The sequence below is a fragment of the Ranitomeya imitator genome, chromosome 5, assembly GCF_032444005.1.
Source record: "Ranitomeya imitator isolate aRanImi1 chromosome 5, aRanImi1.pri, whole genome shotgun sequence".
Classification (NCBI taxonomy): domain Eukaryota; kingdom Metazoa; phylum Chordata; class Amphibia; order Anura; family Dendrobatidae; genus Ranitomeya; species Ranitomeya imitator.
Genome location: NC_091286.1, coordinates 339,467,234 through 339,481,075, shown reverse-complemented (window position 1 = coordinate 339,481,075; position 13,842 = coordinate 339,467,234). Strand labels below are relative to the sequence as shown.

Sequence of the window (13,842 nt, the reverse complement as noted above, 5' to 3'; positions counted from 1 at the left end):
CGCTTTTGTGTGCTGTTTTTTTTCTCCCATGTGTTTTCAATGTGTCATGCTATAAATAAAGCTGCTTTATATTTTATACCTTTTTTTATACTTTGATACTTTTTGTTTTGTTGTTTGTTTGTTGTCTTTTTGCTTTGACAAAACATTTCCACAGCGGAAAAAGCCCTTAAATCTCACAAGCAGTTTTTTTCTGCAGATTTTCCGCATCTAATGCAAGTCTATGAGAAAAATCCTCAGAAGAAAAGTCAGAAGTTGACATGCTGCGGATCTCAAACACGCACTCAGTTTACACTGAGTAAAATAAAAGCCCAGTGGGCGTGAGATTTCTATAATTCCCATCAACTGTACTGGAACTGTAAGACGCTGTGTTTTTGCAGCAGCAAAACTGCGCAGCATAAAAAACGCACAAAAAGCTCAATGTAAGCACGTAGCCTGAGAGTATGCCCATAGAAAACAGGAATACCTCGGAGAGTGATGCATCCACTTTGGAAGAAACCTTCAAGTCCAGCCATGGCTGATAGTTTTCCAGCTGCAGTGTTGGCCTGAAATACATTACAACCTTTACTCCTAGAAATACAATGAAGTATGGTGCAGCTCTAGTCTACATTAGGCTTGAACTTACCTATGCCTTTTGCACTTAACTTTCCCACACACTGCACAGCTATGGCCTTGTGGGAAAAGCTCTTGTATTTCTGCCTGCTACAGAGAAGAAATAGACCAGCTCTGTTATGTGAACAGTTACTATAGTTGTAGAACTACTAGTATACAAGCTGCAATGAGGAAGAAGCGACACACTATAATGACATGGTAAGGTGACCACGGGATTTTTAAACCGTGATAGCCCATTAATGCCATTCTTGTCTATATGTCCTATTAGAGTACTTAAAGGAAATTTATCACCAGGTTTTTGCTACCCCATCAGAGAGCAGCACAATGTGGAGGCAGAAACCCTATTCTAGTTATTTATCACTTACCTTACTGGTTGCTGAAAGTTTAATAAAATCACTATTTTATCTGCTGCAGGTCTAGCAGTTCTCTGAATGCTGACCTCTGTATAACCCCGCCCACACCACCGATAGGCAGCTTTCTGAGTACACTGTGCATAGGCATAAAGCTGCCAATCAGTGGTGGGGGCGTGGTGGGACTATCTGGCATCTAGTTTACTAGTCTACTAGTGATAATTCCCTGATGATAAACAGTGATTTTATTAAAACTACAGCAAGCAGCCCAATAAGTCACACATTGCTGGAATCAGGGTCTCCGCTTCACATTATGTTGCATTATGCTGCTCTCAAGATTAAAACCTGGTGACACGATTCCCTTATTGACCAATGTGGTGGCAACAGTGGAGCACGGCATCCGACATATATGCAAATGAACTTACCAAGCCCTGTTTGCCATACAGCAAAAAAAAACAAAAAAACAAATCTTATATCATGTAATTTATGGAGGCCTACAAGCCTCAGTGTATACCAATACAATTGCACATGTTAAAACCTTTTATTAGAAGTATATAGACTTTGGGAAATTACTTTCAATGCATACCTCCTACTGAAGGCTCAAATGCATTGAGAACAGAACCAAAGGGGGAAAGGCGGCTCCTGCACTGAAGACATGAGCACCACTAGGCATTAAATGTGCGTATATCTTTAGTAAAACCAGTTGACTGCCAGCGGGTTCTAGAACCAGATGTCACAACAAAAGCTGTCGAGAGACCTGGGACCAGGGGCTCCTTTCCTGGCCCTAACACTAGGGGGCTCCCTAGCTCACCTTGTTCCCTGGGATACTTCAGATGGCGAAGACACCGGGGTCTCCGCCATTGCCTTATCTCCTAAGTTACCCCTTCGTCTGCCCCCTTCCCCCACCGAGAGAAGAGGGGGAGATACCGTGCACCACAGTACACCAACCCGACAAACAGGGCAACAAAGACGAGGGTAAACTGAAAACTACACACACAAAATATTTACTCATATATAAAAGAGGAATCCATCAGGGTGTGCAGGAAGGGGAAGCAAGCAAAACAGGGAAAGATAAGGGATTATCAAGCATACAAACCAAACAACAGTCACTTAGAACTCCTCCAGGACTCCTTCTCAGGCCGGTTTCACACGTCCTGATATTTCCAGTACCGGTAAACACGGTACCGGAGATATCCGTGTCCGTGTGATACATCCGTGTGCCGCATAAGTACTACACGGACGGCCGCGGGGGAAGAAATGCTGCAGAAAGCGCTGCTCCCCTGCATGTGGTGCTGAACGCAGCTGTCATTATTCTCCCCAGCTCAGCCGGCAAACAGGGAAGAATGAATGAAAGAAAAACAGGGATTTTGTGTTACTCACCGTAAAATCCTTTTCTCCGAGTCGTTCATTGGGGGACACAGGACTGTGGGTGTATGCTACTGCCGCCAGGAGGCTGACACTAAGTAGACACAAAAAAAGTTAGCTCCTCCGCCGTACTATACACCTTGACACTGGCCCTGACAGCTCCAGTTTGGTGCACAAGCAGTAGGAGATAGAAAAAACAAAACAGCATTAGTGCAAGGTCAACATGTCTATAATAATTCTACTGACTGAACAACCCCATTGACAATCAAAAGATGAATAGGGCGGGAGCTGTGTCCCCCAATGAACGACTCAGAGAAAAGTATTTTATGGTGAGTAACACAAAAATCCCTGTTTCTCCATCGTCTCATTGGGGGACACAGGACTGTGGGATGTCCCAAAGCAGCCCCAGGGTGGGAAGAAGACTCCCTGGAATAAACCCCTAGGCACTTACCGCCTATAGTTGTGATACCGCAGCCTGAAGAATCCTTCTTTCCAAACTTGCATCAGCAGAGGCCTGAGTGTGGATATTATAATGTTTGGAGAAGGTGTGCAGACTGGACCAAGTTGCCACTTTGCAAACCTGTTCTGCTGATGCTTGGTGCCGAAGTGCCCAGGAAGCCCCTACTGCTCGAGTGGAGTGTGCCCTGATCCCAGCCGGGATGGCTACGCCCTTGATGCGGTAGGCCTCCTGAATGGTGGCTCGTATCCATCTGGCTAAGGTCGATCTAGAGGCTGCGAGTCCCTTCCTATGACCCACAGGAAGAATGAACAGCACATCCGTCTGTCGAAAAGAAGCTGTCCGAGAAACGTATCTTCTCAGAGCTCTCACCAGATCCAGGGTATGAAGAGCTTTTTCCACACGGTGTGTTGGCGCGGGACAAAAAGAAGGCAAGACAATATCCTCATTGATGTGAAATGAGGAAACTACCTTTGGCAAAAAAGAAGGTGCTGGTCTTAGCATCACCTTATCCTGATTAAATTGTAAAAACGGAGCCTGGCAGGACAAGGCTGCCAATTCCGACACCCGCCTAATGGAGGTTATAGCTACCAAGAACAAAACCTTCCAAGAAAGATACGTTAAAGAGACGTCTTGGAGGGGCTCAAATAGAGCTTCCTGAAGAGCACTCAAGACCAAGTTAAGGTGCCAAGGTTCTAGTGGAGCTCTGTAAGGGGGAACCATGTGAGAGCCTCCCTGCAAAAAAGTTTTTACTTGCGAATTGATAGCGATCCTGCGCTGAAAAAGAACCGATAAGGCTGATATTTGCCTTCTAAGGGTACTTGGTGCGAGACCTGAATCCAGACCAGCTTGGAGAAAAGCTAAAATATTAGGAATGGAGAACCATAGTGGAGGAAGACCCTGCTTCCTGCACCATGAGAGAAAGACTTTCCAGGTATTATTATTATTATTTATTATTATAGCGCCATTTATTCCATGGCGCTTTACATGTGAGGAGGGGTATACATAATAAAACAAGTACAATAATCTTGAACAATACAAGTCACAACTGGTACAGGAGGAGAGAGGACCCTGCCCGCGAGGGCTCACAATCTACAAGGGATGGGTGAGGATACAGTAGGTGAGGGTAGAGCTGGCCGTGCAGCGGTTTGGTCAATCGGTGGTTACTGCAGGTATGATGGTAAATGCGCGCCGAGGCTGTCTTTCGAGCATTAATCATAGTGGAAGCTACCTTTTGAGAAAAACCGGCCTGGGTTAGAATCCAAGATTCAATGGCCAGGCCGTCAAACGCAGGGCCTCTAAGTTCTGGTGGAATATCGGCCCCTGCAACAGAAGATCTGGCTGTATTGAAAGTTGCCAAGGAACCCTGGCAATCAGCTGTATCAGGTCTGCATACCATGACCGCCGAGGCCAATCTGGAGCGACTAGTATTGCAGGAACTCCCTCTGTCTTGATCTTCCTGACTACCTTTGGGAGCAGCGCCATAGGGGGAAACAGATATGGGAGACGAAATTGGTTCCAAGATAGGACTAATGTATTTACGGCAATTGCTCTTGGATCTTGATACCATGTGACGAACCTGGGTACCTTGGCATTCAACCCGGAGGCCATTAGATCCACGTCCGGGGTTCCCCAGCGTTGGCATATCTGCCAAAAAACGTCGGGGTGAAGAGACCATTCCCCGGACGCAAGACCCTGTCGGCTCAGAAAATCCGCCGCCCAGTTCTCCTTGCCCAGGATGTGAACTGCCGAGATCACCGAATGGTTGTTTTCGGCCCAGCGGAGGACTTGCTCTACCTCGTGCATGGCTGACCTGCTGCGGGTGCCCCCCTGATTTATGTAGGCCACAGCCGTAGCATTGTCCGATTGGATCCGAACCGGGCGACCCGGCAGAAAATGGTGAAAGTGCTGCAGTGCCAGCCAAATCGCCCTTAATTCCAACAGATTGATCGGAAGAGATGACTCCCTTGGGGACCAACGTCCTTGTGCTCTGTGTTGGCGAAACACTGCTCCCCAACCGAGAAGACTGGCGTCTGTAGTGACTACCAGCCAATGGTCTGGAGGAAAGGCTTTCCCCTGCTGCAGAGAGGAACTCCTTATCCACCATATCAGGGATTGCCTGACCCGGAGTGACAAACGACACCTGAGATTGAGTGAAAAAGGACTCCTGTCCCAAGCTGTCAAAAGTGCATGTTGGAGTGGGCGAAGATGGAATTGTGCAAATGGTACTGCTTCTATAGCAGCCACCATCCTTCTCAAGACCTTCATGCAAAACCGGATTGTGTGGGAACTCGGCTGCCGAAGAATTTTCGGTTCCTGCTGGAGGCAGAGTACCTTGTCCTGGGGGAGGACAGTCAGACCCCGAGAGGTGTCGAAGACCATCCCTAAAAGAGAAATCTTTCGAGATGGTACTAGAGATGACTGCTTTAAATTGACCAGCCACCCTAGGCGGGATAGAGTGTCCAGAGTGATGCTGACGTTCTCTTTGCATGCCCGAAAAGTTGACCCCTTGACCAAGAGGTCGTCTAAGTATGGCAGAATGACTATGCCCCGAGAGTGCAGGATGGACACAACTGCTGCCATTACCTTTGTGAACACCCTGGTAGCGGTGGCGAGCCCGAAAGGCAACGCCGTGAATTGGAAGTGCAGTTCGCCTATGGAAAAACGTAAAAATCTTTGATGTGGAGGAAATATGGGAATGTGCAGATAGGCATCTTGAATGTCTATGGAAGCTAGGAATTCTCCCTTTTCCAAAGCCGCAATGACAGAGTGGAGAGACTCCATTCGGAAGTGACGAGTGCTGACAAATTTGTTTAAAACACTTTAGGTCCAGAATGGGTCTTACGGCCCCATCCTTCTTGGGAACTATAAACAGTTCCCCATAAAACTCAATTTTATTATATAACTCTTAAAATGCCACCAACCTGTGGCGCCACAGGTTGGTGGCATTTTAAGAGTTATATAATAAAATTGAGTTTTATGGGGAATTGTATGATTTATGCTTTTGATACTTACCCAATTTATAGTATTTGAATTATTATAAGTGGAACTATAAACAGATTGGAATAGAATCCTTGGAACCTTTCTTCCTTTGGAACGGGAACAATGACCCCGTTGAACTGAAGAGACTCGACTGCCTTGAATAAAGCTCGTAAGTGGGATTTTGAACTGGGAAGACTGGACGGAAAAAAAGGCCTGGAGGGAGAGTGATAAACTCTATTTTGTACCCTGAAACCACCAGTTCTCTAACCCATCTGTCGTGAACGACTGACAGCCAGGACTGATGGAACAGAAGTAGGCGACCGCCTACTCTGTTGGAAGCAACCTGAGGCTGCCTCCAGTCATTTAGCCAAAAACCGAGGATACCTAGATCCCCTTGATCTTGGCGGTTGGGATCGCATTCTTGCCAATGGATTGGCCCTATATGAAACCTGGTGCTCTCTGTCTTGGTTAGACCGACTTGGAGGAACTGAGCTTGGCGCTGCAGTCCACCGGGTGTTACGAAAGGATTTAAACCTTGCTTGAAATTGGCGACGAAACGGTTGTTTAACCTTTTGTTGTGGAAGAAAATTGCTCTTTCCTCCTGTGGTATCAGATATAAGCTGATCCAACTTTGCGCCAAATAGTCGGCCACTCTGATAAGGAAGAGATGTAAGGGATTTCTTTGAGATAGAGTCCGCCCACCAAGTTCTCAGCCTTAGAGCCCTTCTGATAGAAATAGCATTTGCAGCTGCCAATGCTGCACAATTTGCCGCATCCAGGGCTGCGTTAATCAGGTAGCTTCCAGCTAAAGATATCTGATTAGACATCTCCGTCACTTCTATAGGTAACTCCCTATCCTTAAGAGCCTTAGTTACGGACTCTGACCAAGCTATCATGGCTTTGGCAACCCATGTCACCGCAAAAGACAGCGCGAGGGCTGAACCTGAAGCCTCAAACACAGACCGAGCTAGACTCTCTATGAGCCGATCAGTCGGATCCTTAATAGCAGACCCATTGGGCAGAGACAGCAGCGTGTTAGCGGCCAAACGGGACACGGGGGGATCCACTGAAGGGGATTCTGCCCACTTTTTACGAAGCTCTGGTGCGAAAGGATACCTTGCACCTAGGGCCTTCTGGCCTAAAAAAGTTTATCCGGTCGCTCCATGTGGCGTTGGACTAAATCCTCAAACTCAGGATGAGTAGAAAACACCTTATGAGGTTGCTTGAATTTCTTAAAAGACACCTTATGACCCGAAGGTACAGTAAGATGGCTACATCCTCTACTCCCAAAGTCTAGTTAACGGCCTCAATGAGACTTTCAACTGATTCCTGATAATCAGGAGCTTCTAAATCAAGAGACCCTTCTGAGTCATAGTCCGAACCGTGTTCACTCATTTCCACAGGTGAGGGAGAACGAGAGACGGAACTCAAAGATGCTGATGCATCCAACGGACCGAGAGACGCTGTGTGGGTTCGTTTCCACTGCATCTGCCTAGAGGGAACACGGCCCCTGCAGGCCGGAGGATCCTGAGAATCGGAGGATCTTTCCAAGACAGGCAGATGAATGTCCCTGACAGGGGCTTGAAGGGACTCAACCGCCCTTGTTAGTGACGCCATAGATTGCGTTAAGGATATGACCGGCTCAGGGGGCGATACCGCTGTCTCAGGTACAGGCACACCGGACAGGGTCGCAGGGTGGGGTTCCTGAGCGCGTTCGGAGTCGCAAGCCTCATAGAAACGGTTAGTTTGCGCATGTGGAAAAGTAGACCGACAGGTAATACATGAGGTATACAGGACTGTATGAGTCTTAGTCTTTCTAGACATGATGACTCTGCTGCTGCTATTGTCCGTACCCTTTATGAGCTACTGGATCTAAAACAATGCCGCTGTCAGGCTGAGGGAAGTAGCACTTACCCCAGTCCTGTGTCCCCGTATGTCTTGATCCAACACTGAACCATGCTTCTGTGCAAAACCTTCCTTATGTTCCAGATTACAGGGCGGATGTGCCCGAGAAAAAAAGGGGGAGGAGTTACTGGCGCACGGCCCGCAAATAGGCCGAAGCAGGGGGCTTGATTTTTAATTCCCTGAACTCTCCCAGGAAAGCTGGGCGCACGCGCGGCCGGAAGTAAACGCGGTCGATGGGGCCGTGTCCTTGCTGGAAACTACAGGATCCATGATGCAACAGGCCGAGGGTCTAAAACTGGAAGTAGCCGATAGGGGCGGGACTTCCGCCCGTGCTGGGGAATAACAAATAAGCAGCGCACGTGAATCCGGAAAACAGCACTGTGCCGGGTGCAGTATGGCACTTTGCACCAGCAGAACGCGTGACGAAGCATATATATATATATATATATATATATATATATATATATATATATATATATATATATATATATATATATAGAAAGACGGTGCAGGCACCCTAACTCCGTAGACCCTTCAGAAGGTGAGGAGAGGGACCGCCTGCCTCCTTTAAACTCCGCAGTCAGTGCATTGGTGATGAAGTGGAGGCTGCACGGACAAAGCATGTATGCCTGTACAACCTAGGGTTCCTTTACCTCAGGGTGGTCAGGTTTTAGTCCGGCAAACGAGGTCCCACGTTGCGGGAGAGGATACGTGGAGGCGACACTCCACGTGCTCGCCCGTTGTTGGTTTGGGGAGATCGGACCCCTTCAAAAGGATCCGTCGTCCCTGTCTCATCCTCAGAGAAAATGTATCTAGGGAAACCCAGAGATGTGCCTCCTACGGACACTAAGCATAAACTGGAGCTGTCAGGGCCAGTGTCAAGGTGTATACTACGGAGGAAGAGCTAACTTTTTTTGTGTCTACTTAGTGTCAGCCTCAAGGCGGCAGTAGCCTACACCCAGTCATGTGTCCCCCAATGAGACGATGGAGAAATGCCATGGATATTGTCCCCCCAGCTGCCCAGAGAAGGCGCATCTATTAGACCAGTGCATATCATTCCATCATTGGCATGGGTGATACGCCCAAGACCCATGTATCTATTACAATCATGGGCATGGGTAATACATTCCAGACCGGTATATCTAATCCCATCATGCAAGATGCACCCCAGACCAGTGTATCTAACCCCATCTTGCATGATATGCCCCAGACATAATCCCAGTGTGATACACTCTACGTATCTAATCCCAGTTTATGATACAGCGAGCAGCACCAACAGAATCGGTGCAGCCGGCCATCCTGCATGATACGCCCCAGACCCATGTATGTAATCTCTATCCTGCATGATACGCCACAGACCCATGTATGTAATCTCTATCCTGCATGATACGCCACAGACCCATGTATGTAATCTCCATCCTGCATGATACGCCCCAGACCCATGTATGTAATCCCCATGCGGCATGATACGCCACAGACCCGTGTAAGTAATCCCCATGCATCATGATACTCCCCAGACCCGTGTAAGTAATCACCATCTGGCATCATACACCCCATACCCGTGTAAGTAATCCCCATCGGGCATCATACGCCGCATACCTGTGTATGTATTCCCCATGCGGCATGATACGCCCCCAGACCTGTGTAAGTAATCCCCATCCGGCATCATACACCCCATACCCATGTAAGTAATCCCCATGCAGCATGATACTTTCCAGACCCGTGTATGTAATCCCCATCCGGCATCATACACCCCATACCCATGTATGTAATCCCTATCCAGCATGATACGCCCCAGACCCGTGTATCTAGTTCCATCATGGGCATGGGTAATACGCCCCAGACCAGTGCATATAATTCCATCATTGGCATGGGTGATACGCCCAAGACCCATGTATCTATTACTATCATGGGCATGGGTAATACATTCCAGACCGGTATATCTAATCCCATCATGCAAGATGCACCCCAGACCAGTGTATCTAAACCCATCTTGCATGATATGCCCCTGACCACTGTGTCTAATCCAATCATATTATACACTACACCTATTCCTATATCTAGATATGTGTAGTGTAACATGTGATGTGAATAATCCCACTGTGATACACACTATGTGTATCTAATCCCAGTTTATGATACAGCGAGCAGCACCAACAGAATCGGTGCAGCCGGCCATCCTCAGTGACACTATCTACTTGTCAGTATCACTGGCAGTCACCAACAAAATGGCTCTGCACTGTGATCCTAAACTTCATCCTCTTTGATCTTTTTGAGAGAAGGGGAAGCGGCTTCACATGTCAGCAACTCCCCCCCCCCCCCCCATATGTGCTGCAGTCGTAAAGTGAGCTAGTTGTATACTAGGTTTTCATTGCAAATTTAGGCAGCTGCTCCCCCAATTGTTTAATAGTGGAAATACCAAACATTTTTTTATGATTATTTTTCATATTTTACTCGATTAAAAACACTTGATAATTTTATATATTTTTTTACAAGGTTAACATTAATACTTTACATTTTTTCAATTGTTTAGTTTTTTATGGCACCTTCCCTGTAAGAAGAGTCAATATAAAGAAGTTCAGTCTACCTTGATCTATCAAGTGTATGGAGCAAAGTCGCACCCACCAGACAGGTTCTGTCCAGGATTATGCATATTGAATACTTAACAGGCAAGTCCTTGCAGCGCACAGTGCGTGTAATGGGGGGATTCACAAGTGTGTGACTGCAGACTTCTCATTCTAGACCAGACAACCCCTTTAACGGTCATATATTAGCAGCGTGTTGGGCACGGTCTACTGTAAAACCAGATTTTCCAACACTTCAGGAGATCTCACCTAATGTGTGTAATAACATAAGCACTGCAGATTGCCAGAGCAGCTTTAGGACAGAACGGGATGGGCAGTCAGAGCTTTTTGGCCTCGTTAGGCCATTCTGACTCATTATTGTTAATAGAGGCTCAAACGTGCAATGATGTAATTAAATACTGTACCTTGGGCTTTTGTTTTATATTAAAAAGAATATTAGGAAGGAGAGTTTCAGGCTCCAGAGTGCAATACAATGTAACAACGCCAGCAAGGAAAGACCAGAAGATCATAAGAATATGGAGGTATCTGAAAAAAGAGAAAACGTGGTGAACTAATATAAAAAAATAAAGGCTAACTACTATACCAAACAAAACATATTAAAGAAGCGGTCTAGTGATTGTTCTTTCCCCTATCCATGCACCCAGACCCGAGTGTCACACTCCACATTTCTTTTATACCTGGTGCACTTTGCTCCATGTGGTACAGAATCCTTTAGGTTATTTTGATCCTTCATCTTGATTCCCAGATTTCACCCCATATTTTGATCTTCTATAAGTCCCATGATGCATGAGTAAATCATCACATGCCCAGATAGAGCCAGTAGCATCTCTGTGTGCTGTGGTAACACAACCATACAGTTAGGGGGCTCATCTGTCATCTTCTACACCAGGGACCTGTAACCCGTGGCTCATGTCAGATGTAGCAGACACATTGGGGATGGAGGATGAATCAGAAAACGGCTCAGCGGTGCTGCGGCGGCCTCGTCCTCCTGTTTGGTGACGTCACCCTTCTTTGCTTGGCCGCCATCTCCTCCTAGGTACGGTAGTTCCTAAGCAGCATGTTCCTGCTCCGCTCCCTCCTGTTCCATCTCTTTTCCTTGCTCTGTACTTCCCTCTTGGTACAGGTGTTAGTCATGCTCATAATGAGTGTAATGCTCAAGACCAGGGCATAAAAGGCTCTACATTTGTCTCACAATGGCTTTATTGAAACATGAGAGAAAACACTGATACACTTATGTCCTAACTAGTGATGAGCGAATATACTCGTTACTTGAGATTTCCTGAGCACGCTCGGGGGTCCTCAGAGTATTTTTTAGTGCTCGGAGATTTAGTTTTTATTGCCGCAGCTGAATGATTTACATCTGTTAGCCAGCATAAGTACATGTGGGGATTCCCTAGCAACCAGGCAACCCCCACATGTACTTATACTGGCTAACAGATGTAAATCATTCAGCTGCGGGACTGAAAACTAAATCTCCGAGCACTAAAAAATACTCTGAGGACCCCCGAGCGTGCTTGAGAAATCTCGAGTAATGAGTATATTCGCTCATCACTAGTGCTAACCGCCACTAAGATAACAGTGTGGATATGTTATTCATTTTGGTGATAATATCTTCAATAACTAAATAGGTTTCCAGGACATGAAAAAAGTTGCTGCATTTTTTCTTTATACAGTGACTCGCTTCATGCAGCCAAACATAGTTTCATGGCACTGCTAAAACAGTGAAGTCTAATCTACCGTATGTTTTTGTTATTTGGAGAAGTTTCCAGTCCTCTCGTTTTCTACAATGTCGTCACGTAGTTGGCGAGCCGCATTCTAGCTCTCACAGCGGAGTATGGCTTTCTAGGTCAGAGGTTGCAGACCACAGTGCTGTGCTAGAACTAATCATCATGAACTGTGATGGAAGCTTCTTCTTTCCTGTGGAGAGCCTGAGGGGTTCAGTCCATGCAATGTCATCACGAAGGCAGCACTCATGACTGTCTGAGATGGTGACTTCCCTCCATCAGAGCCTATGAAGCCATGGAATTTCCAAGGAGGTGGGGGAAGGGTTAACACTGCAATAGTGTGACCCGTTTAACGGACTACGTTACACCGAGGCATAACACGGTGTAACGTAGTCTGTTAACGCCGCCATATACTGCAATGTCGAACGCATCACTAGCGTACGCCCACAATGGGGGAGCACTAGCGATGTGCCGTCATCGCGGGCTGCAGTGTTTCCGGGTCCGTCACTGCTAGCGCAGATAGCGCAGATGCTCTATGTGTGCTAGCGCTGTGCAAACGTCGTAACTTGCGCTAGTGCAGTCCGTTTACGGATGTGTTGAACGGACTGCACAACGCAAGTGTCAACTTATTACTGACTTTCACAGTTGGGGTATTTGGTGCTGACACCTGGGTGAAGTATAAGGAGCTATAGGGGGTCCCAGAAGACCCCTAATGTACATTATCCGGCTGTTTCTAGCGTCTGCCTGCTCCCCTCTGGATACATACTGCATCACTCAGCACCGCTGTCATGGAGTGCACACATACAGCAGCACGGGTGGAAGCCAGACACCGGGAGCGTTACCTGAGGAGCAGGACGGTGGACAACGACAGGACGATGAGGATAAAGCAGAGCAGCGGATACTGCCGGCAGATGTCCCGCACTGCGCCGGTCCGCAGCCGCTGCCTCACATGCAGCCACAACATCCTGCAGGCCGCGGACATGACGGCGGCTCCGGTCTTCTTCCTGGAATGTGACAAACTGCGTCACTGGCGAGGCCCCGCCCCTCTGATAACCTGTGATACTACTGCCCGAGTTGTCAGAAGATCCTCAGTGCAGGGAGGGCAGAGGATGTGTGTGCAGTCAGTGCATAGCCTCAGCCCTCAGTGCAGGGAGAGCAGAGGATGTGTGTGTGCAGTCAGGGCATAGCCTCAGCCCTCAGTGCAGGGAGAGCAGAGGATGTGTGTGCAGTCAGGGCATAGCCTCAGCCCTCAGTGCAGGGGGAGCAGAGGATGTGTGTGCAGTCAGGGCATAGCCTCAGCACTCAGTGCAGGGAGAGCAGAGGATGTGTGTGCAGTCAGTGCATAGCCTCAGCCCTCAGTGCAGGGAGAGCAGAGGATGTGTGTGCAGTCAGGGCATAGCCTCAGCCCTCAGTGCAGGGAGAGCAGAGGATGTGTGTGCAGTCAGGGCATAGCCTCAGCCCTCAGTGCAGGGAGAGCAGAGGATGTGTGTGCAGTCAGTGCATAGCCTCAGCCCTCAGTGCAGGGAGAGCAGAGGATGTGTGTGCAGTCAGTGCATAGCCTCAGCCCTCAGTGCAGGGGGAGCAGAGGATGTGTGTGTGCAGTCAGTGCATAGCCTCAGCCCTCAGTGCAGGGAGAGCAGAGGATGTGTGTGCAGTCAGGGCATAGCCTCAGCCCTCAGTGCAGGGGGAGCAGAGGATGTGTGTGCAGTCAGGGCATAGCCTCAGCCCTCAGTGCAGGGAGAGCAGAGGATGTGTGTGCAGTCAGGGCATAGCCTCAGCCCTCAGTGCAGGGAGAGCAGAGGATGTGTGTGTGCAGTCAGGGCATAGCCTCAGCCCTCAGTGCAGGGAGAGCAGAGGATGTGTGT

At 48.0% G+C, this 13,842-nt stretch overlaps 1 protein-coding gene across 4 annotated transcripts in view; it reads right to left on the bottom strand.

Moving 5' to 3' along the window:
• SNX14 (sorting nexin 14) overlaps positions 1-13,392 on the bottom strand; it is a 115,084-nt gene extending 101,692 nt beyond the window's left edge. For 3 of the 4 annotated variants that reach the window (XM_069726415.1, XM_069726416.1, XM_069726418.1), the window contains exons 1-4: positions 12,820-13,390; positions 10,658-10,778; positions 623-699; positions 464-542 (exon numbers count right to left, since the gene is read on the bottom strand). In XM_069726415.1, coding sequence (XP_069582516.1) covers positions 464-542; positions 623-699; positions 10,658-10,778; positions 12,820-12,959 — 417 coding nt within the window. In that variant the 5' untranslated portion in view covers positions 12,960-13,390. Of the gene's footprint in view, positions 1-463; positions 543-622; positions 700-10,657; positions 10,779-12,819 lie in introns of all 4 variants that reach the window. The other variant, XM_069726417.1, reaches the window with a different exon arrangement.
• Between the last annotated feature and the right edge of the window lie 450 nt (positions 13,393-13,842).